The sequence below is a fragment of the Sorex fumeus genome, unplaced genomic scaffold (assembly GCF_029834395.1).
Source record: "Sorex fumeus unplaced genomic scaffold, SorFum_2.1 ptg000265l, whole genome shotgun sequence".
In the NCBI taxonomy this organism is placed as follows: Eukaryota; Metazoa; Chordata; class Mammalia; order Eulipotyphla; family Soricidae; genus Sorex; species Sorex fumeus.
The window spans coordinates 10050239-10074336 of record NW_026606322.1 but is presented as its reverse complement, the minus strand read 5'-3'; the positions used below and the strand labels follow the sequence as shown (position 1 = coordinate 10074336).

The window sequence follows — 24098 nt, the reverse complement described above, 5'->3', positions numbered from 1 at the left end:
GAGCCACCTGGGGTTGCTAAAGTCATTTTTGAGATGCCTTGGGGAATGAATGGAAGTATTGACTCAAGTAGAGGGAAGTGGGTTTCTCTGGGTAAATCTCCACAAGCTTCCCTTGAGAGAGAAATGTACCTGCCTGAGGCTTTGGAGGAAGATTTAGGATGGCTGTGAGCAGAGTGACTGGATTATAAATTTGAAAATTTGCAATCTGTATTCTCAAGAATGAGGAGTAATAATTGACTCGTGTGTGTGTGTGTGTGTGTGTGTGTGTGTGAGATTTCCTTAAATGTTGTGCTTCCCCACATACCTCAAATAACCAACACTGGTTTACAAATGAAGCCTGAAAATATACGGAGTTGAAGTCAGTAAATGAAGGCTTAAAATATACATAGGTTGAATTCAGTGACTTCTTTGTGTAACGGAAATGTCAATAAAATCCAAAGTGAGTTGTAGTTTTCCTTTTCCTGTTTCTCGCCAGCAAACTAGAAATCGTCCCCTGTAGTGAAAACAAGTACAGGGGCCTGCACCATAAAAAGTCCGTGCCCAGGAGCATGGAGCGATGGCACAGCGGGTAGGGTGTTTGCCTTGCATGCGACCAACCCACCCGGGTTCGAGTCTCAGCAAACCATACGGTCCCCTGAACACCGCCAGGAGCAATTCCTGAGTGCAGAGCCAGGAGTAACCCCTGTGCACTGCCGGGTGTGACCCCCAAAAGCGAAAGATGAAAAAAGATGAAAATTTAAAAAACTGAGAGCCGGTGCCCAGAGCCCCTCCCCGCGGAGCGTGCACGCGGCCGCAAGCCAAGTCCGGGCGGGCGCGGGGCGGGTGGGGCGTGGAGTTTATTACCTCTGCCCGGAAGGGCGAAACCTGCGAGCACTGACGAGCTCCAGGGCAGGAAGGGGCCTTGAAGGGCCCCCGGGGGGCGGTGGGGGCGGGTCCTCGGAGACGCGCGCGGCCCGGACGCCTGTTGCCCCGCGCCGCGGCTCGGGGGCGGCGGCGGGGGCGGGGGCGGGGGCGGCGGGGGCGGGGCACCCGGAAGCGCGGCGGGCGCAGGTGGGCGGCGGCGGCGGCGGCGCCGGGATCCCCGCTCGGGCCGCGCTCGGGGGCGCGCAGGTAACTTCCCGGCCGGGTCCCCACGGGGCTGGGCGGGGTGCGGGGGCTCCCCGGGGCGGCGGCGGCGGCGGCGGCGGCGGGTGCCCGGCCCAGCCCCGCCGCGGCAGGTGAGCGTCGCGGCCGCCCGCGCGCCGGCTGTCCCGGGCCGCGTGCGCGCCTGTCGCCCTGGCAACGCGGGGCCGCCCGCGGGGCGCGGTGAGGGGACCCCCTCCCCCGGAGGCGGAGCCCCTCGAGCCGGCCCCGAGCGCCCCCGCTTTGGGCCAAGTCTAGCCGGATGGATGCAAACGGGACCCCCCCTTTATTCTAGTTATTCATTTAGTGTCCTCCTCCCCACCTTTCCCAAACCCCCTTCCTCCCGCTCTCCCGGGCGTTGGCGGTGCTCGGGCCGAGGGATGCGCGCGTTTGCAGCCCGCGAGTCGCCCGCTTCTCTCCCGCCCGACCCGCGCAGGGCCCCGGCGCGCGCGGCCGCAGGTGCGAATCATGGCCCGCCAGGCCCGGCCGCCGGCCGCCGGCAGGAGGGACGCGCGGGAGCCCGAGCTCGAGCCGCTGTGCTGCTGCGAGTACATCGATGGGCACGGGGAGAAGAACCACGTGGCCGCCTGCCTGTGCGACTGCCAGGACCTGGATGAGGGCTGCGACAGGTAAGGATGCGCCCGGACCACCTCGCACCTGCCGGGGCGCCCTTCTGGTCCAGCAGTCGAAAATGGGGATGATGTCTTCTCGGTCGAGTCTGAGCATCTGATCAACAAGATTTACTGGACTGTGAGCAACTGTTTTTTTTTTTTTTTAGTTGGGACAGGTTAATTCTATTTAATTCTTTCAAAGGACGCTTTGGTGGGTAGAACTAGCACAGGATAAAGGCAAGGAACACGTCCCCCTCTGCTCCCCCCAAGGAAAAGGGTCAGTGTAATACGAATCTGTCGATTAAAATGACCACAGTCCTGCCAGAAATTTTCTGCATTCTCAGTGTACTTAGCACTTAGAAATGGACTACTTCGTACCTGGCCGCAGAAGGGACCTGAGGGGTTGAAGGATCGTTTCTCTGCTGTGGGAATTGGGTTCATCCCTGGATGCTGGGGAGAAATTCCAGCCAAACAGCATGTCTCTTCCTGGGTTAAGTTGCTTTCAGTGTGAGCACCAGCAGTCTTGATTGAACTTGGTGGCTGATGGAATTTGCCAACCAGAAATGTAATTTTTAACATGATTGGAAAATTGTTGTATCAAACATAATAGCCTTCTCTTGGTTCTTTTTTTTTCCCCTGAATAATTATGTATTAAAATTTTTTCTTGTAGAAAGCGTAACATGGGGGATGATAAGTGTGCTGGAATGGTTTTCCTAACAATTACTAGCAATTACGAATTTCTGCTGGGGAGTTGGGGGATAGGACAGGGGGTATAGGACTTGCAGCACACCAAGTGGGGTTCTGCAGCACCACAGACTGTCCCCTGAACATAGTCAGGAGTCGTCCTGAGCAGGTGTGAGACCTGAGCACAGATGGGTGTGGCAGAAAAATAAAAGTGTATTACTGCTGGTTCAGGGGTCTGAGAGATCATACAGGTGCGAGCTGCTTGCCTTGTCTGCAGCAGATGCTGATTACATCCTGAGCACTGGGTAACGGTCCCCTGAGCAGCATCAAAGGTCCCTATTAAGCAGAGCCGGAAGTAGCAGCAGAGCACCATGGGATATGACCCACCTCCCCCAAACCCCCAAAATTTACTGCTGGAGCTGGAGAAGTAGTATAGTTGGCAGGGTGCCTGCCTGCCTGCCTTGCACATGACTGGCCTAGGTTTCATTCCTGGCACCCTGGTCCCTGGAGTATCGTCAGGTGTGGCCCCCAAACTAAAACCAGTTATTGCTAGAGTCACTCAGTGGCGAATTGCTGATGTGGAACGTGGTTCATTAATCTCACCATGGGGAGCATTCCTCCGGCGCTTCTGTGCTCTAATATTGTTCCTGACACTAGAAGACCCCAGATCTCTGTCATTCTTCTTTGACGCTAGTTTTTTTTTTTAAACATCGTGAAACATAAATTTTATAGGCTTTTGTGGTGAGCAAAGGAGCGCTTTGCATTAGTGACTGGAGGGGGGCAGCTGTGTCCCTATACTTGGTCACTGGGGGTAGCAGCTCCTGCCTTAACCTTGTAACTCTTCCTACCTCTTACTCTTGGGATCGTCATGACTGTTCCCAGAGTTCTCACCTCTGCTCTTTCCATTCCTTTCTCTGAATATAGATCCCCAGTATTCCCCATGTCCTGTCTGTACGTGACTCCCATTCACTCCCAGTACTTTATTGTAGGTTCGCGTCCCTTAAATAGTTCCTTGTCAAAAAAAAAAAAAAGTCAACAGGGGCCCAGAGATAGTACAGCAAGTAAGGCCCTGGCCTTATATGTGTCCAACCTGGGTTCGATAGCTGGCATCCCATATGGTCCCCCAAGCCTGTCAGGAGTGATTCCTGACTGAAGAGCCAGGAGTAAATCTCTGAGCACCACCTCGGTGTGGCCCCAAAACAACCCAAAAAAGTCAACACATACCTGTGTGCCCCAAGCCTGTCATTTCCTGTGTACTGGTTTGAACTCTGCCTTTTTGGTGCATTCTTCAGCCTTTTCATACCTGTGGACTGGCACTTGGCCTGCTTGTACAGATGGTGGGGACAGGCAGTTATGACTAGGTGTTGAACATTGTTTTTCTTTTCTTTTAAAAAAAAGTTTCAAAGCTGCCTCACTCATATTGCAACAGATGAGAAAATATAAAGGGAGAAAGAAGCACATGTGAACTGAACAAGGGGTCTTTTCAACCTGTTCCCAGCATCTGTGACACATATCTGAGCATTCTGTGTTTTTCTTTATTCATTTTTTTTTTAATTGAGGCACTGAGATTTACAAAATTCAGAAAGAAAAGTCACTGCCCTCCCCCCCCCCCCCCCCCCCCGTTGTTCATCGATTTGCTCAAGCGGGCCCAGTAACGTCTCCATTGGAGACTTTGTTGTTACTGTGTTTGGCCTATCTATTCATGATTAAGTTTTCAGGCATATAACTAATCCCCTCACTGGAGTCTATTTCCCTCCACCAGTGTCCTCAGTCTTCCTCCTATTCCCTAGTCTGCATTTATGGCAGGCAACTTCTTTCCTTTCCGTTGGCAACTGTGGTTTACAATACTGTTACTGGCATGGTTTCATGCATATCACTTTACCACAGTCCAGCACCGCCCCCTCCTCCAGAGTTTACATTCTGCAGAGGAGAGAAATCATTCTGTCTGACCCTATCCCTCTGACTAACTTCTCTTAGCACAGTACTCTCCAGATCTATCCATGTAGCAGCAAATGGCATGAATTTATCTTTTCTTACGAGCACAGACTACTCCATTGTGTTATGTGTATCATAGTTTCTCTATCCAATCATCTGTTCTTGGGCACTTGGTATTGTGATTTGGGCTGTTGTGAATAGTGCTACAATGAACAGAGGATGCAGATGTCTTTTCTGCATTGTGGTTTGGGGCCTTTGGGGTATATTTCAAGAAGTGGAATTGCTGGATCATATGGCAGGTCAATTCCTAGTTTTTTGAGGAGTGCCCATATTGTTTTTCAAAAAGGACGGACCAGTTGATTCCCACTACCAGAGATGAAGGATCCCTTCCTCCCCCTCCCTCACCTACCTTCCACACCAGCAGGGACCAGTGGCTTTCAGCTCCTCTCCACCTGCAGGCTAGCAATTGAAAAAGCAGCTTTGTGTCTCCCCTGCCACTGCTTGACCACTTCCTTTCTGGGATCCGGGCAGGTTTAGCACTGTGTCTGGTTTCCTGGGCTACCCCCTCCCCCTTACCTGTATTCATGTTCTCCTGTGTAAGGTTATTCACAGAACCTGCCTTTTCCACAAAGATCCCTCTATGGCTCTGCCCGAAAGAGTTCATTTTCCTGAATACATTGCCTTAGTGTTTTTGTTGTTACTGTGTTTGAGTTTTGGGGTCCCACCCAACAATGCTGAGGGGTTACTCCTGGCTCTGCACGCAGGCATCAGAATGCCAGGGATTGAGCCCTGGTCAGCCACATGCAAGGCACGTGCCAAGCCTGTGGTCCTGTCATTCCAGCTCTGCCTTAGAATGTTGAACCCTAATAGTCTAATGGGTGATTTTTGCTTTGTCAATGATCCAGCATTTTTTGAATTCTCATATTGTTCGCACAGCTAGATTATGAGGGGCTTTGGGGGGGGGGGGAATGGGCTGGAGCGATAGCAAAGCGGGTAGGGCGTTTGCCTTGCACGCAGCTGACCCGGGTTCGATTCCTCTGTCCCTCTCGGAGAGCCTGGCAAGCTACTGAGAGTATCCCGCCCGCACGGCAAAGCCTGGCAAGCTACCATGATGTATTCAATATGCCAAAAAAAAGTGACAAGTCTCACAATGGAGACATTACTGGTGCCCACTCGAGCAAATCGATGAACAGTGGGAGGACAGTGCTAGTGGGGGAGGGGGAAGGCATTGTTTTGAACCCAGTTCTATATAGTATTTGAGCAGAACATAGGTGTTTTCCTGTTTGTTTTGTGAAAAAAAAAAATTGTCCTGTTAAATTTCGGAACACCCTGTTTGTAGTAAATACGATGTGAGTCGGAGCAGCGTGTGTTTAGTAATAAGGGACTGGAACGCTTGATGTCTTCTGTCCTGGCTTCTGCTATGGGCCTTCGGGGCCGGGTGGTTCTTTCTCCAGCCACGCCCAGCAGGTGCCGTCTCTTTCTCTCTTTCCCTGTAGATGGATTTCTTGTAAGTCGGTGCAGCCGGAGACTTGCGAAAGGATCATGGACACAATCTCCGATCGCATCCGAATCCCCTGGCTCCGGGGGGCCAGAAAGGTCAACATCAGCATCGTGCCCCCGCTCGTCCTCCTGCCCGTCTTCCTGCGCGTGGCCTCCTGGCACTTCCTCCTGGGGGTGGTGGTTCTCACCTCGCTCCCTGTGCTGGCCCTGTGGTACTACTACCTCACCCACAGACGGAAAGAACAGACTCTGTTTTTCCTGAGCCTTGGATTGTTTTCTCTGGGCTACATGTACTATGTGTTCCTGCAGGAAGTGGTCCCCAAAGGGCGCGTGGGGCCCCTTCAGCTGGCTCTTCTCACCTGTGGGCTCGTGTTGATACTCTTCGCCTTGTACCGAGCCAAGAAGAATCCAGGCTACCTCAGAAATCCAGCGAGCAACGACAGATCCCCAGGCAGCAGCCAAATCGAATGCCTGAACAGGAAAGGGCAGGAGAAGCCCAAAGGGTTCCCTGGTCCAGACCTGTCGGGAAGCCTCAGCAACCGCACGCCCAAGGAAGACCCCAAGGGCCCTGCCAGCAGGCTGGCCGGAAGCCCTGCCCAGGGGAAGGAGGACTGGTGTGCCAAGTGCCAGCTGGTGCGCCCGCCCCGGGCGTGGCATTGCCGGATCTGCGGCATCTGTGTGAGGAGAATGGATCACCACTGTGTCTGGTATGTTGGAAAAGTTGGAGGTTTGTGAAGTGTAAATTCATGTGAGACACTCTATTCGCTCTTCCTTTGTGCATTCCGAAAATTCTTTTTTTCCCAGCTTTACACCTTTGCAGATATTTGTGGCTTGTTATGATGTTCCCACTTAGTCATCCGTTTTTCAAGTTTTTGCAAATTTAGTTTCTTCAGTCAAATCTTGAAGGTGTGTTTTTTTCTTCTTCTTCTCTCTTTCGCATGTGGCTAATTTCCTGTTTTCTTTTGGGGGGAGGGCATCTCCAACCGATGTTAACAGGCTGCGCCCAGCTTGGTGCTGGGGGGGTCACTCTTAAGTGACCATGTGATGCTGGGGGATCGACGTGGGCCTCTGTCCAGCCCTCCTGTTCTCTTTTGACCTGCCTCTGATTTCTTTTCTAAAAGAGAAGAATTCACCATTGAATGATTTTGAAAAAAGAATTTTATTAGTATCCACATAGGTGTCTTTCCCTCTGTTACTCTTTTGAAAGCAGAGCTTAAGAAAGTGTCCTTTAAAAAGGAAAAAACAAAACAAAAAAAGAGGGTCCCCTATTTTCAGGTGGGTCTTGTTCTCTCACCTCATACATCTTTTTTTTTTTTCCTCCTTTTTTTTTTTTTTTGTTGTTGTTGACTCACCGTGAGATAGTTACAAAGCTTTCATGTTTGAGTTTCAGTGATACAGTGATCAAGCACCCATCCTTCCACCAGTGCACATTCTCCACCACCGGTGTCCCCAGTATACCCCCCCTGTTCAAACCCTCCCCCTGCCTCCATAGCAGACAGTTTCCCCATACTCTCTATCTACATTTTGACATTATGGTTTGCAGTACAGATACTGAAAGACTATCATGTTTGGTCCTTCTACTTTCAGCACACATCTCCCATCCTGAACGATCCCTCCAACCATCATTGTCTTAGTGATCCCTTCTCCATCGCAGCTGCCTTCTCTCCCCAGACCTCATGCATCCTTAATCATTTTGATGCTACCAGTGATTTCTTGTCTGTGTGAATGAAGTGAGGCCCTTTTTGAATAACTCCCTTTGCTTTTTTTTTTTTTTTGCAAAGAGATGGGCTTATTTGGTACCTAATGACTGACCAGTGACAAATGAGGACATATAAATAAGACCTATCTAATACAACTTTTATAGCTGTTGTTCCAGCCGTATTAAATCTAGAAGTGGATATTTTATTTTTTTTTATTTTTTTTTAAATTTTTTTTTCCTTTATTTTATTTTATTTTTTTTAAAGTTGTAGATTTACAATTTTTTGTGCTTTGGTTTCAATTATACAATGATCAGATACCCATCCCTCCACCAGTGCCCATTTTCCACCACCATAGATAATATCCCTCCCACCCCCATCCCCCCATCCCCCCTGTCTCTGTGGCAGGGCAATCCCCTGTGTTCTCTCTCTCCTTTTGGGTGTTGTGGTCTGCAAAAGAGGCATTGAGTGGCAAACATGTTCAGTCCATAGTCTACTTTCGACATGCATCTCCCCTCCTGGGAGGATCCTCCAAACATCCATTATTTGGTGCTCCCTTCTCTATCTGAGCTGCCCTTTCCTCTAGGATACCCGGCTGGCCTCTAAGTTATGGAGTAATCCTCCTGGTGCTGATCTCAGCTATTCTTGGGTATTAATCTCATACTTTGTTACTTTATATCCCCCAGATGAATGCAATCTTTCTATGTCTATCCCTCTCTTTCTGACTCATTTCGCTTAGCATGATACTTTCCATATTGTACCACTTGTATGTAAATTTCATGACTTCATCTTTTCTAACAGCTACATAGTACTCCATTGTGTAGATGTACCAAAGTTTCTTTAACCAGTCATCTGTTCTTGGGCACTCAGGTTTCTTCCAGTTTCTGGCTATTGTAAAGAGTGCTGCAATGAACAAACAAGTGCAGATGTCACTTCGACTACACATTTTTGCCTCTCTGGGATATATTCCCAGGAGTGGTATTGCTGGGTCAAATGGGAGCTCAATTTCTAATTTTTTGAGAATCGTCCATACTGTTTTCCAGAAGGGCTGAACCAGTGGACATTCCCACCAACAGTGAAGGAGTGTCCCTTTCTCGCCACATCCACGCCAGCATCGGTTGCTTTTGTTCTTTTGAATGTGGGCCAGTCTCTGAGGTGTGAGATGGTATCTCATTGTGGTTTTGATCTGCATCTCCCTGATGATTAATGATGTAGAGCATTTTCTCATGTGCTTTTTTGCCATTCGGATTTCTTCTTTGAGAAAGTTTCTGTTCATTTCCTCACCCCATTTTTGGATGGGGTTGGATGTTTTCTTCTTGTGGAGTTTAACCAGTATTTTGTATATCCTGGATATCAACCCCTTGTCAGATGTGTATTCGGTGACTATCCTTTCCCATTCTGTAGACTGTCTTTGTATTTTGGTCACTGTTTCTTTGGAGGTGCAGAAGCTTCTTAGTTTAAGATAGTCCCATTTATCTATCTCTGTTTTCAAGAAGTGGATATTTTAGACATGAATGCCTTAAATAGCTTGTCGCCGAGTCAATGAATATCCCTTTTTGGGGTGGGGGGGCAGGGGGTGGAGAGGGCCCCAGACTATTCCTGGAACTTGGGAATCACTTCCAGCAATTCTCAGCCAGCTTAACTGCACCATGAGTGCTTGGGGTGCTGCTCGGGACCTGTGATGCTGGGAATCCCTGGGACCGCACTTGGCAATGCTGGGGGTGCTAGGAACTGAATCAGGGCCAGGGGCCTAACCCGTGTACTATTTCCCTGGCCCCTCAGTATGTTTTTGTGGCCCAGATTCCGGTCGAATAACATAGCATCCCCTTAGATGGGGTGCGGGAGAGGGGGAAGGAGTGGAAGGTCCCAACGTGCCCTCAGTCAAGTGCCTCTCAGTCCATCTGCTATGTTCTGGGGCTCTGTCTTGAGGAGTAAGCATGCATTTTCATTTTTAGAGTTTTGCACATCTTTTCATTTGTGTGCACCTGTGAGGGCCCATTTCTAAGCACAGGTTTGCAGGGGACTTGAGAGCTTCTGAAAAGCCTCTGTCCATAGGGCATCAGAATGCCCTTGACTGCCCACGGAGCCCTCCTCCGAACCCTTCAAGACCAAAGGGTATTGAATTGTTTGCCGCCCCACAGCAGGGATGTAACCTCTGGGGCTCTTTCTGTTACTGTGTGTGCTTATGTTGTTTCATGCTTTCTCGTGGAATACTTCTGATGTAGCATTTTTAAGTATTCAAAACTGTTCATCTTCCCTCCTTATGGTGAATAGGATATTGTCTCTCTTCAGACTTTGCTTATTAATATTCAGGAAGATCTAGCTAACCCTGCTCCTCTGAAACTAATGATATGATTTTGTTTTACAAAGAGCTGAGAATTAAGACCACATCTGCCGGTAGAGGAGTTTTTTATTTCTCTGCAGAGGGAAAATAAGGAGACTGACTTTTTAGTAATTGGCATTCACACTATTCCTGTTTGAAGCTTTCTTGAGCTATATGGAGGACTTTTAAAAACAGGCTTCTTTGTCCCCCTCCCTTGCTGTCTTGAGGATCAATAGCTGTGTCGGAGAATCGAATCATCAGGCGTTTATCCTTGCCCTCTGCATCTTCCTGCTCACCTCGGTATACGGGATCACGCTGACCTTGGACACCATCTGCCAAGACAGGAGTATCTTCACTGCTCTCTTCTACTGCCCCGGAGTGTACGCGAACTACAGGTGAGGCAGGGCTGCTGCAGTCGTTCTGGCTCTCGTTCCTGGTGTGAAGGGCTGCCATAGGTGGGTGGGAAGGAGTGGGAAGGAGTTTTCAACCCAAGGGGATGCAGAGTATTCCCCCTCACTGCCAGCAAAATTGTGCAGTGGCTAGGTGCATTTTTCTAGGCTGCCAGCAGAAGGATCACTGGCCCTTTCGAAGTGAGGAACCTCATGCTCTGCAGGTCAACCCAGTCTGGATCACACACTTCCAGAGTCAGATGACCACTTGCATGTAGCGACAGAAAACGAACAGTGGCCCAGCAGTCACAGGGCTTTGTCTGAAGGCTCAGGACTGCTCTCCGGCTCATTCCCTTGGAGGGCCTCGCCCAGCCCTAGCTGGTTCCCGGTGCCTGTTCTCTCTCTCCGACCTCTTCTTCTTTTTTAATCACCACTCTGAGCAGTGTAGTACCTAGGTCAGGATTTTCTTAAACATTAAGGAAAACTTAAGCAGTTAGAAATTACATTCCACATCGTGAATGCTATTATCCCAGGCATTGTATTGGTTGTGTGGGGAACACAAAATACAAAAGAACAGTTCTGGCTTTAAAAAGAAAGCAAAAATCTAGTAAAATGGCCACATCAACCGTCGTCAGGCTAGTGGGTTACTGGCAGTCCGAGGATACCAGAGTAAATAAGATTGCGGACGGTGCTGATGCCCATGTAAAGGTAGGACGTGTAAAGTGTTAGAGTGGTGTGCACTTTCTGAATGCAAAGGCCCCCCCATGCTGACTGGCCCTTTCCCCACCCAGCTCTGCTCTGTCGTTCACCTGCGTGTGGTACTCGGTGATCATCACCGCGGGCATGGCCTACATCTTCCTCATCCAGCTCATAAACATCAGCTACAACGTCACCGAGAGGGAAGTCCAGCAGGCCCTGCGACAGAAGACTGGGCGCCGGCTTCTCTGCGGGCTCATCGTGGACACAGGCCAGTACAATCGCGGCTTCCTGCGGAACTGGCACCAGTTCTCCACCCTGGGCACTCCCCCGGTGCACCACCCTGCCGAGAACATTGTTTGAAGTGCCTTCTGCGTTGGCTTCCCAGGGGGGACGGCTCCACCCTCTGCTTCCTTCCTTCCTTCCTTCCTTCCTTCCTTCCTTCCTTCCTTCCTTCCTTCCTTCCCGTGTACATCTTTTTCTGTGTCCACTAGAGGCTGTTTGTTTTGATCCCCCCTCCCCCCTTTCTTAAATGCATCCGAGAGCCAGGCTCAGGTCTAGAGACTAGACTGGGAAGTTCTTTTCTCTGACTTCACAACTTGACAGTAGAGCCATTTCTGCCCAGTCGTCTGAGTACCCCCGCGCCCAGAGTGGGGAAAGGATGGGACTGCCGACGCCCAGGCTGAGGCCAGCACACCCGCCCGTAAGGACGGGAGCGAGAGTTCTGCGTTGGGATCTTCTCCTTGCTCGCTCAGTTCCTAATAGCCATATGACCCTTTGTGGAGTCACTTCCCGAGTCTCAGGTTCATCTGGAAAGTGGGGTACGGAGCCTGCCCTGGCTTCCGCACCCCACGGTTGTGAGGTCCACACGATGGAAGAGCACTGCGGAACACACAACTAAAGCACAGAGAGGTATGAAGAATCACGAGGAAAGTCTTCCATCAGAGTATTGAAACGAATATTAGCGGCGTCAGCTTTCAGAGCTGCCAAGTGGAAGAGATCCCGAAGCTCTGGCTTGTCCAGTGGGGAAGTTTCAGTCGCCCACATATCAGATACTGACTCCTCATGTGGTCAGACGGATTTAGATCATCACCTGATCCTGCATGGACAGTTGTTACCAGTTAACATTATTATCCCTAGTGTAATGTGAGTGGTCACGAGTTTCGGTGATGAGTTCTCCTGTTTCATGTATTTGAACCCATGCTGCTGGGGTTCACCCCAGCTCCAGTCGCTTTGTTTTCGCCTCCCCATGTTTTACCCCGTAAGGTGCTACCACACTTGTGATAATGGCTTGACCAGAACAGACTCTCCTGTGGGAAACACTTCGCTCTCTTACCTGTGTGGCATGACTGATTACTATCAAGGGCTTGATTTTGGAGGTCGTTGTTCATATAAGTATTTCAGAAGCCATTAGTTCGAGCACTAAGGTGCAAAATTCACTGTTGACATTCATGCCATTGTGGCATGAAGGCCTGTGAGGAGTTGATCAACAGCGTCCTACATGACTTGCACATTACTTCTCATTCACCTTTTGCTAGTATTTCGCTGGCAGAGAAAAAGCAGGGTCTGTGTGGATCTACCAATAGATTCCAGTTTTCCTAGTTCTTCCTAAAATGTCAGCTTGTTTCTTCACTCTGAGAACTGCCATGAAGGATGAAATATAGAATGTGTTTTTTTTTCTCTATCGCATTATAATGAAGGACTTTTGGATAGGAAAATTCTTGAAACCCTTCTTTGTCTACGTGTGCTGTATTTGAAATCCCAAAGATAAATCATGTGCCCTTAAATTTACCTGATTTATAACTGAATACTGGAAAATCTTGCCAGCGTTGTCTTTTCTGTGCATGCTGCTCTAGCATGAGGTTTCTAAGTGTAGCGGGGAAACGCTGCCCGTCTGCAGCTCTGCCCTCTGCAGTTTGTATCAACCCCAGTTCTGCCCTTAACGGGGGTTGTCTTTAAGGCAGTCGCTACTTTTTTTTATTCAGGTTTGTCATTGCTGTCCCTGGAGGTGGACTGCTTAACAAAAACAGACTCCTTATTCCCCTGGGATGAGCCAGAGAGCTTGCCCGGGGGTGCCGGTGGAGACTGTGGCTGCCACAGTGATGCCCTCTCCTGGTTCAGCGTTGAGCATTTGTTTGTGATGAACATTGGATCTGATCCGACTCCTTTTTGTGTAGGTTTGAGCTGAGAGAGAATAATGTCAAGGGCAGCATGCGGCCAGAAATCTCTAGTTGTCAAGTCCCCTAAATGACAGATGCACAGCCAGTTTTGGTTGTCTAGCAGTTGTTAATAAAATTCATAGAAATGTTCGTACAGTCAGTACCCTGTGGCTTGCCAAATCTTTCGCAGAGCCTCGAGATGTGAGTGATCTGATGAAGATGAGTAGGATTGCCAAAGAAACAAGACATTTGAGAGAATTCAGGAATGAATGAATACCTTCTGGGCTGGAGAGAGAGTTCAGTGGGTAGGGTGCTTGCCTGCATGTGGCCGACCCAGGTTTGATACGTGGCGCCCTGTTCAGTCCTCTGAGCCACGCCAGGAGTAATACCTGAGTGCAGAGGCAGGAGTTACCTCTGAGCACTGCTGGGTGTGGCTTAGCAACCAAAAAAAAAAAAAAAGATGGAAGGAAGGAGATTTCTTCTGAATTACTGAAAAGGTGCTCGTTTTAAATTCCTTTAGAACTTCCATATTGTCTACTGAAAGGAGAAAGTGGAAACCTTTGTAAAGCTAAGTGGTTTTGTGAGATAAAAGTCTCCTGACTTACTCATACCAGAAGGAGCTAGAAGCTGCTTAGGGTAGGGACACTCTCAGTCAGTGCTTGAGGCAGTATTGGTTTAGCATGTTTATGGGCTGAAATGATGTGAGAGGTTTGTCTTTGTAAAGGATAAACCCTCTGTGAATGAATCAATCCCTGAGAAACATCTTGTTGTGACATTAGTGGGGGAACTGCCCTGTGAACCAAGAGATGGCCATTTTTCGGCCATCAGAACAAGTTTCTCCCAACATATTCTAGATAAGTGGATCCCCATCTTTCTCCCACCTCCTTAGTCTTAGTTAATATATCCTGGATGCGAAGCTTTATCACTGAGCCGCTAGATCGTGAACAATTAGATAACTATCATGCACTTGTATTCTCTTCCTGTAGCACTGCAACACTGTCCTCCCGCTGTTCATTGATTTGCTCAAGCAGGCCAGTAATGTCTCCATTGTGAGGCTTATTGTTACTGTGTTTGGCATATCGAATACGTCACGGGGAGCTGGCCAGGCTTTGCTGTGTGGGCGAGATACTCTCGGTAGCTTGCCAGGCTCTCTGAGAGGGGCAGAGGAATTGAACCCGGGTCGCCTGGGTCTGCTGCGTGCAAGGCAAACACCCTACCCGCTGTGTTATCGCTGCAGCCTTCGAAGAGAAATGGGTCCGTTTGCAGTGCTTAGGGTAGACATAGTCAAGGATCAGGACTGCGTGAAGGGATAAAAGGGCTTCAATATTTTAAATGTTCCTGAAGATGCCCAAAGAGTGTTTTGTAGTTCTAGTTGGGCCCACCTGAAATGAACTGGTCGTTAATAACGCTTCCTTGAATGGTATCGCTCATGCTGCTTATCAAGCCTTAAGTGTGTTTCAGGGCTGTCTTACCTCAGTCGCATGGTTGACTGCATTTAGGATACTGTGAATCTTGGCCATTTAAGTGGTTGTTTCCTTTGGTGAAGGAAGTGATTGCTTCCACTGGATGGTCGGCCTACAGAAAAACTGCTGCAAACTTGCACTTACACAGTAGGCCTTGATACTCCTAATATTTTTAGCAGGACATAATTTTCTATACTAGAATCTGCCACTGCCAGAAAACATGATGCCAGCCAAGCTCTCCATAATACGGACCGTGTGCATAGCAGCATCTGCATCTTTCGGGTAGGACAGCAGCTTTTTGTCACATAGCTCAACTAACAAGCAAAAATACGACACGTTCAAGGATCTCTCTGTACTATGTGAATGGGTTTATAACTTCCTTTCAGCCTAATTTTGGCACTTGCCTTTTCAAAAGAAGAATTTTCTCTAATGGGCATGTTTGAGACATCAGTTTGCTTGAGTACCTGCTTAGAACCTGGTTTTCTAAGCAGCGTACTACTGTGTTATTTTATATTAAAAACGGAGACGAGAGGCAGGGGGTGAGTGGGTGAATGAGAGGTATGTCTAATTTAAAACGAAATAAAATTCAATGTTCTGAGATGAGTGCTATAATTAAGAGTTTTTTGTAGAATTACTGAGTGTGATCCTGCTGCCTGTGGACTGTAACCTCACCTCAGCCGGAACTGAGGCTTCGCTCTGACGTCAGCAGTGGGCCACCAGTTGCACTGCTGATGGAAACAAGTTTCTCAGAAGCTTTGGCTGTTTCGGAGTAGGGTTTGGAACTTGCAGCAACCTTCCTGGTGGCGCCTTTCACTTCTTGAACATCTGTCCTTTGAGTACAAAGCTCTGAAAGCAGAGCCAGCCTATTCGAGTTATTGATGCAACTAAATTTCCTGATTTCTTCAATGGCACCACTGACAAGATGCCATGTGCAGACCCTGTAAGCCAACGTGTGAGTCTATGGCTTTGCTGTTTGATGGTTCAAGCTGTCAGGGATTTTGAGCCTTTTCATCTGAATGCATTTCTGTTAGACTAAAGGGAACCTGGAATCTTACCTAATACTAAATTTAATACTTCATGCATATGGCCTCGCAACAACTACAGGAGGTGTCTGGAGGCTGAGGGGCCAGATGTTTTGCACTTTTTTATACTTGTATTCATGCCTCTTCTCATCTCAGACTTTGACCCAAGGCCTTTTAAATGGAGATTTAAAAAATTACTGCTGTTTATGTAAAAAGTGTACTGTGACCACGTTGTTTAAATGGAAATAAAGTGCTTTCTTTAAAAAGCATCTTTTATTCACCCTCTTTTATTCTACAAGCACCGAAATAAAATTGCTACTTGATTTCTGGATGCTAGTATCAGTTAATATTCTGTAACTCTATAGTTAACTGTAAACTGGTAAATGAGTTGCTTTCAGTCATTTAAAGACCACCATTTTCTTTAGTGGTCTTTGAAAGAATTTATAGGGACTGGAGAGATAAGTGCAGTGGATAAAGCACTTGTCTTGCATGCAGCTGACCAAAGTCTGATTTCTGGCACCATAGACGATAGGTCCCCAAGCCCCACTAGGAGTGATCCTTGAGCACAGAGCCAGGAATACGCCCAGCTAGGTGTGGCACAAAACAGAGACAGTTTATAGATGACAACTGTAAAATCATTAACTGTCTTGAGTTATTAAAGAAATAAAGGTAGAAATAAAGGTAAATTTAGGATGTTAAGTTTTTAACTCAGTAGCTCATACGTCTTTCCACAGAAAAGCTGTACCTTATTTTTGTAAGTGGCAAAGCCATTTTTGGATGTCGGTTCACCTGGCAGTGCTTGGAGCTTATTCTTGGCTCCGTGCTTAGGGATCACTCTTGGCAGTCTTGGAAGACCATATGGGCTGCCAGGGATCGACTCGGGTCAGATGAATTCAAGGCAAACACCCTCCCCACTATGTACCATTGCTCCAGTCCCAAAGCCAGATATTCTTTCCAGGAAGTGAGAGAAAATAACTGAACACAATTTTATTTACCACTTCAGATTTTCAACTTACCAAATAGTTCCTCAAGGCTTCAAGGGACTTTGTTTTGTTGTGTTCATTTATTGACAGCTCGAATTTACTGTAATTAGCATATGCTTGTAATGAAATAACTTTACTGGCAGGCAGTTCAAGAGAGTTCAAAGAAGGGAGTGTTTCCTCAGTCTTTTAAGTCTGGGTGTGTAGATCAAACGGATTTGAGCTGTGGAGCAGACCAATCAGGTTCATTTGTTTAGAATTTGTATCTGGGATCACCACCAGGCATTTTAATGAATTGCTGGCTTGCTTTTGATAGACATTTGCTCGAGCTCGAGTGGGCCCAGTAACATCTCCATCGTGAGACTTGTTACTGTGTTTGGCATATCGAATACATCATGGGGAGCTTGCCAGGCTCTGCCGTGAGGGCGAGATACTCTCGGTAGCTTGCCGGGCTCTCCGAGAGGGGTGGAGGAATCGAACTCGGGCTGGCCATATTGGCCGCTTGTAAGGCAAACGCCCTACCGCTGTGCTATAGCTCCAGCCCGATAGACATTAGCTTTTGGGATTCCCTTCACGCATATTAAGGTGTCTTGGAGAGAGGAGTCTTCGGGGCCTTTCTCTGATCTTTGCAGCAGCATTATATGTATGTGGTTGTGATATATGGTCTCCTTTATTTTATTTATATATTGCTTTTTGGGTCATATCTGGCAATGCTCAGGGGTTACTTTTGGGTCTGCATTAGGAATTAACTCCTGGTGGTGCTCGGGGCACTGTATGGGATGCTGGGGATTGAACCTGAGTCGGCCACATGCAAGGCAAATAGCCAACCTCTGTACTATTGTTCTAGCCCTGATATATGGTTTCCTGATGGGTGGGTCAAAGGCACAGGGTCAGCTAGAATCTGTTGGCCATTTGCTGATGCTGAGCTTCTTGAAGACTGACCACAGTGACAATGACTCAGTATGTTTGGTTTGGGTTGGGGGGGGAGGGACGCTGTCAGGGATAGAACACGGGGCCTCATACATGTGAAGCATGCACTCCAGCACTGAGATATATCCCTGACCCCAATTACTGTACTTCATTTCTGTTTAATTAAAGTTACATTTGTCAGAAACTCATACTGAGCCATAAGGACACATTTTCTTCACAGGCTCAAGCCAGCAAACACTTGGCTTTTTTAAAGTTTACAATGCTAAAAATATATAGGATATATTTGAACAGTAGAGCTCTAGACTGTTCCTTTGGGTGTTCCCACTGTGATAAATGCTTTGGAACACTGATTAGCAATCCAAGAGACATCAAAGATAAAAGTATGTGTTCTCCCGAATAATTCATCTGATTCAAGGTGCACTGGACAGAACGTCAGCCACATAGATGCAGGGATCGACAGACACCTGGGGCAACTCGTCCTGAGCACTGGAGGAGGCTGTGTGCACCAGCACACAGAGGAGGACGTCTCTTGCATCTGCTGATACGGTCAGGGTGGGGAGGGCGCCCGGAAGTCTGGAAGGATTTCAGCCACCTTCCTGCGGAGTTGCTCTCGCCTTTCTTCTTTCACCCTTTCCTCTTTCATAAGTCTTGTGAATGTCTTCCATGTCTGAAATGTAATCCAGACAATCCTCCTACAGGAAGAGAAGCGGGGAGTGGAACTGTAAGGAAAATCGGACTGCCCAGCTGAATGAAGTACATTAGAAGATGTTAGGAAAACGCTTGTGTGGATCAAAGGGATGGAAACCAACAACACAGCTCCAGGCTGAGAGCCGCTGTGAAGAGTACAAAGGAATCCAAGGATGGCAGGAACAGGGCCTTTTTATTTTCTATATTTTCTATCAGGTAGTCGGGGAAACGCTGGGGGAAGCTGACATTTAATTAGCAGCCACACATAATGCAGCACTGAGATACTCCCTGCCCAGTAGCAGTCACACCTGGAGCGTGAGACAAGGGGTCAACCACAGCCCTCAAGGCTGAGGTGAGATGCCACAACAGCAGACATCAGCCTGTGGCTTTCCAGCTTCTAGGCCTGGTGTTCAGCAATACACAGTTTCAAACACCCGCTGCATTCTACCTCCCCCACCAACAACAAAAGCCTTGATCTTTAGTTGCGAAAGAATTCTGTACCATCAGCCACAGAAACGCTCTGGAGACGCATGGTGAGACAAGGATATCTGTTGGCACAGGGAAGGCCCAAAGCACTGAGCAAAGGCAAAGGAAGGTTCAGCCAGGAGATGTGCCTGCCCCTGCAGGGCGGGAGTCAGCCAGTGAGCACATGACTCGCGGGGGACGAGGGGAGCACAGTCTGCACCCCGGTGGGGTGAGGAGCAGCAGAAGTTCTGCAGGCCCAGGGAGAGACCTCACAGGAGAGCTGCTCAAGCTTTGCATCGTCACCTGAACCACACCTGGCAACCCCAACAAGAAAAGGAGTTGCTCCCTAAGCACCACCAAATGTGGCCCAAAATGAAACAAATCTTTGGAGAGAGTCACATCTGAACTGATTTCTGTCGGGTATAAGAGGACACATTCCTGGATGGGGACAAGTTCTGGGGGGAAAAAGGCCAAGAAGCAAGACTAGGAGGAAGAGTTAGGCTACTCAAACGAAGGTGCAGAGTAACTAAATCTGTATTTTCAGAAATTGGGAGATAGAATGGGTTTCTTTTGGCTTTCTCCCCCTCTTTGGAAGGCCTGGCATCTCTCCTGTGGCCAGTGCTTCTGATAATGATGGTGACACTGCTATTAAGTTGAAGACAAATAGGCCCTCATGAGTGGAGCTGCTTTCATTCACTTTTCCTCTCCTCCTGCAGCACTGGGTCTTTCCCCATCTCTGACCTGCCGTGCGCGTCTCTTTCCCGACTACACTATGCTGACATTTACATTTTAGCTCTGGCGGTTTTATCCAAACTGAAATGCTCTGCCTGTGGGGATATCTTTCCAGATAATCTTTGCCTACGTTTCTCTTTCAAGATCAAACTGTATATTTGATCTGATTTTCAGGAAAGTCCCGGACAATCATGCGTTTGGCATTTATTTCTAGTCTATTAGTTTCTCATGATTTCTTCGCCATTATCAGTCAGACTCCATGTCGTTAGGTTTGTTTTGGGGTTGGTTTGTTTTGCTTGACAATTCTTGATAAATTACATGTGGCTGTATTACGTAATAGATGTGATTTAAGTACTAAAACAAACATTCTTAACCTGAGGTCCACTTGGTGCGAGATCTACTTGGTGTTAGTTTGTACATGATATGCATGTGTATGTTTGTCCAGGGTGCAAGTCAGAACTCTCAAAGTGGTCCGGGCCTCCACAGCGGTTGAGAACTAGAGTACCAAGGAACTTCAAATATAAGAAGTGCTAGTTCAGTTGAAAAGAGCCGGACAAGTGTATAGCTGAGCTCTGGCTGCCGAACTACAAAATAATTACTGAAAATGACATTACCCATAATGCCTGCTATGTATAAAATACCAGAGTTACACAATTACAAATTACTACATAATGATAAATTATATATATCTGGAACTGCATGGGTATATAAAATTAAGCCTTTTCTCTTTCGAACCCAGTGCCTCACATTTGCGAGGCAGGCACTCCACTACTGAACCACGTCCCCAAACTCTTAATTATCTTTTGAAGCAACAATGGCTTACAGGACTGTAGTTTTTTTTTAAATTAAAAACTTATTTTAGAAATTTTTATTGTCCCACATTTGGCTGTGCTCAGGGGACATTCCTGGCTGGGCTTGGAGGACTGTATGACATGCCAAGGACCAAATCTGGGTCCACTGGTGCAAGGCAAGTACCCTGCCCACTGTACTACCTCTCTGGCCCCAGAACTGTAGATGTTTATGAATTTTGAGTTTAAGGTGTGTGGGGTGGGGGTGAGGGATGGGGGGGGTTGATGTTTGCCATACTGTACCCACTGCCAGAACGTCACTGTCCCTCCAGCACAGTACACTGGAATGCCACCACACTTTTAGCTCACTCCTTTCCTGCTTGCAAACCTGCTAACTTCTGTGGTCAGAGTCTAATGATGTTTTCTTTCATTGAACGTGGTCTATTCCCTTGCTCTTCTTTATACAGCACCTATGAGTGAGATCATCCTGTATTTTTCTTTATCCTAAGGAAAATAATCCTTTTAGTATGACCCCTCTAGCTCTGTCCGTGTTTCCGCTGAAGGTGATGATGGTAAGAGTCCACTGTGCACATGCGCGGGCTGGTGTGCACCCGTACTCTCCATCTGCTCATCTGTCATGCGGTGTCTGGGTTGTTTCCAAACCTTCCAAACTATTATAAATAGTTCTGGGTGCATGTACTTTTTTCAGATTAGTGTTTTTATGAGGTTTGGGCAGATCTCTAGGGGTGAAGTTGCTAGATCATATAGTAGTTCTGTTTTTTTTTTAATTTCTGGAGACTTCACAATTATTAAGAATCATATTCCCCAGTGTCACTGCAGTATAGAGGTCAGGCACCAGACTAATGGATATCTTCACTTGTTTTATTAACAGCTTTTCTACATAATATTCTTTCATCTAAAATTCAAACTTGAACATCACATTTCCATTTTATTTAATTTCTTTTGGTTTGGGGCTTATCTCCAGGGGTGCTCAGTTCCCCCTGGCTCAGGAAGGGGACCAGGATCCCGGCCTTCCCTTCAGCATCTCGGCCCCAAATAGCAGGGTTTTGATATTGAAATTCCTCCAGAAGGCTTTATTTTTAATTTTTAAAATTTTTTTGGGCTTTTTGGGTCACACCTGGCGATGCACACGGGTTACTCCTGGCTCTGCACTCAGGAATTACACCTGGTGGTGCTCAGGGGACCATATAGGATGCTGGAGATTGAACCCGGGTTGGACGTGTTCAAGGCAAACACCCTACCCTCTGTACTATTGCTCCAGCCCCTCCAGAACGCTTTAAAAAATCAGGCTACTCCCACAGTAAAACCCACTGTGAACCAGGCACTTCTCTGCATGAGAACACACAAGTGGAGCGAGACATGGCATGTGCACTCTGCTGGGAGGGACAGGCAGTAAGCATGTCAACAACATGCTCTGTCGTTTCAGAGTCCTGTGTGCTGAGAAGAGAGCAGGTTAACGGGGAGGCAGGGAGGCGGGTAGGGGGAACACTCTGAAGAAGACCTCAGTTTTGTCTGTCAGAGCAACACTGTCGAGAGGGCCCAAGGGAGCCAGGTGGGAAGAGATGACGTCACAGCAACGCTCTTGAAAGCCATCATGTTTATAAGTGAGGCTGAATGAGAAAATCAGGATAGAATTCTGATAAAGCAGGAAGAGAATGGCTGAAGTCCAAGCACCTGATTTGGAATCCAGTTCTTCCGTGTGCTGTTTGAGTTCCTTGGGCTGTGTTTGCTTATTTGCACAAGCTTTTATGCAAAGGCAAGTGCTCTGAACACCTTCTAAAAACCTTTTAAATGTAGACAGAATTAGAACGGGGAAGTCAGGACTTCCTAGCCCACAGATTTTCGTCCTGATAAATCAAACCAAGTGGCAACAAGGTAAGAAAACTTTGGGGGAAAAGGGAGGGCAGCAAGAGAGAGGGGGAGACACAACTGAAAACCAAGCAGCCATAAACAGACCTGGTGTGAGTAAAGGCCACTTTTCGACACAACAAACTTCACATCTCCGAGCTCAAGGCAAAGGGCCACTACATCCTGCTCACAAGGAAAGGCACTCCGTCACTAGCAAAAGCAGGTCATCTGTCTTGGCTCAAAGAGAAGTACAAAATGAACTGGCGAATATTTCTATCCAAAATGCTTACACTAAGGGGCTGGAATGATAGCACAGCAGGTAGGGCATTTGCCTTGCATGCAGCTGACCCAAGTTCGATTCCCAGCAAAATGCTTAAACTTAGACAACAAAAAACTTATGGAACATTTTCCCACAAAGTATGCTGAGTGAAATATGGTGCTATAAATACTAACAAGGTGTACAGTATGATTCACTTATGCAAATGTCCAGACCAGGCAAAATGAAGCTGTCACCTCAATGGCTGCATACAGAGGAGTGAAAGTAAACAAAAACACAGAGACGTTTTCATCGTGAAAGTGACAAGAGAGACAAGAGGACATAGTACAGCGGGTAGGGCGTTTGCCTTGCATGTGGCTGACCTGGGTTTGATCTCTGGCATGTCGGGTGCTTCCCGAGCGCAGAGCCAATACTTAAACATTGGGGTCGGAGTGGCTAGCTTATAACTGGGAAGGCGCCCCTGGGGACAGCAGCAACCGTTGTGTTTAACATGGTTTAAACACTGTCCTGTACTGGTTTTGTATTTCACAGCGAACAACGTTTTAAAAAAGAAACTGAAGCTAAAGATAAACCGAATGGTGCAGGGCTGGGGGTGAGAACTTGCCTCACATCTGTGGGATCCTGGGTTTGATCTCCAGCACCACAAAAAAGTAAAAACAAAGAACACCCCCCCACCATCACCCAGTGCTTAGGGATGTTGCATGTCTTTGCTCTGATTTTATTATTCTCTTGCCAGTCTCCAGGAAAGATAGAGCAGACGTCCTCTGCCCCATCTTTTTAAAAAAAAGACTGAGACACGGGAGTTCCGGGATGGGCACTAGCCTGCCCTGACTCCCTAATCAGTGGCGTCCCCACCTCCTCGTTCCAGACACCTACCGGGCACAGAACACACTGCAGAAAAAGGACTGAATTTCCCTAGAGATAAAAATCTCACCTGGTATGGTGCTGTGCTGCAATCTCCTGCTTCCTCTGAGACTGGAGTTTGGCCTTCCTGGCTGCGTTCCACCAAGCCCTGAAAATCTTCTTCTGAAGAAAATGCTCACGTATCTTCTGTATTTCTTCCTTCATATCAGCCAAATGCTGGGAATGCAGGAAGGAAGAGAGGTAAATGTCATCAACGACAAAGAATGAGAGCAAAAGAAGAGCACAAAGGAGAGAGAAATCAAACCTAAAGAGAAGAGAGGGTCGCATGGGAGCCAAGAGAAGATCCTCTGTGATGGACTGCAAAAATGGAAGAGAGACAGAAACAGGTTTGAGGCTTGAGGTGTTTCTGACTAAATGATTTGAGTTACCCGAGTTCGATTCCTCCGCCCCTCTCGGAGAGCCCGGCAAGCTACCGAGAGTATCTCGCCCACTGTGGGATAAGAAACAAGAAATGAATATATGGCTAGGGATATATTCATATATAAAAAATATATTTTTTATAAAAAAAATTTTTTTTGCTTTTTGGGTCACACCTGGTGAAGCAGAGGGGTTACTCCTGGCTCATGCACTCAGGATTTACCCTGACAGTGCTCAGGGGACCATATGGGATGCTGGGAATCGAACCCGGGTCAGCCGTGTGCAAGGCAAATGGCTTAACCCCTGTGCTATCACTCCAGCCCCCGGCCTCTATTTAAAGAAAAAAAAAGGAGATATATATTATAGTTTGCTCAATTTGTAAAGTAGATATGAACAATGAATGTGAAAAGAAATGTGCTTTAAGATTCGGTACTGCACGAATAGCTAAAGCATTCCTCGGGGAAAAGAAGATGGGTGGCATCACCGTC

General features: G+C 47.6%; 2 protein-coding genes across 3 annotated transcripts in view; one reads left to right on the top strand and one right to left on the bottom strand.

The window, feature by feature from the left end:
- Positions 1-1065: 1065 nt before the first annotated feature.
- On the top strand, positions 1066-11373 carry ZDHHC23 (zinc finger DHHC-type palmitoyltransferase 23). Of its 2 annotated transcripts, none has more exons than XM_056109367.1 (5): positions 1066-1110; positions 1559-1751; positions 5849-6559; positions 10109-10267; positions 11053-11373. In XM_056109367.1, the coding sequence occupies exons 2-5, from the start codon at positions 1591-1593 to the stop codon at positions 11318-11320; spliced, it is 1299 nt and encodes a 432-aa protein (XP_055965342.1). In that variant the 5' UTR covers positions 1066-1110; positions 1559-1590; the 3' UTR covers positions 11321-11373. The 2 variants fall into 2 exon arrangements, with proteins under 2 accessions (XP_055965342.1, XP_055965341.1); XM_056109366.1 differs by having other exon boundaries at positions 10100-10267.
- A 6665-nt stretch (positions 11374-18038) lies between these two features.
- Positions 18039-24098, bottom strand: part of CCDC191 (coiled-coil domain containing 191) — a 94044-nt gene continuing 87984 nt past the window's right edge. The window contains exons 16-17 of the mRNA XM_056109229.1: positions 23264-23409; positions 18039-18203 (exon numbers count right to left, since the gene is read on the bottom strand). Of these exons, the coding sequence (XP_055965204.1) occupies positions 18059-18203; positions 23264-23409 (291 nt within the window). The 3' untranslated portion in view covers positions 18039-18058. The remainder of the gene's footprint in view (positions 18204-23263; positions 23410-24098) is intronic.

Excerpts from the sequence above, each read along its gene's own strand:
- ZDHHC23 (XM_056109366.1), top strand. The coding sequence starts at position 1,591 with ATGGCCCGCCAGGCCCGGCCGCCGGCCGCCGGCAGGAGGGACGCGCGG. Across the intron at positions 1,752-5,848 it reads CTGGATGAGGGCTGCGACAG|ATGGATTTCTTGTAAGTCGG; the intron begins GTAAGGATGCGC and ends CTTTCCCTGTAG. Across the intron at positions 6,560-10,099 it reads ATGGATCACCACTGTGTCTG|GATCAATAGCTGTGTCGGAG; the intron begins GTATGTTGGAAA and ends TGCTGTCTTGAG.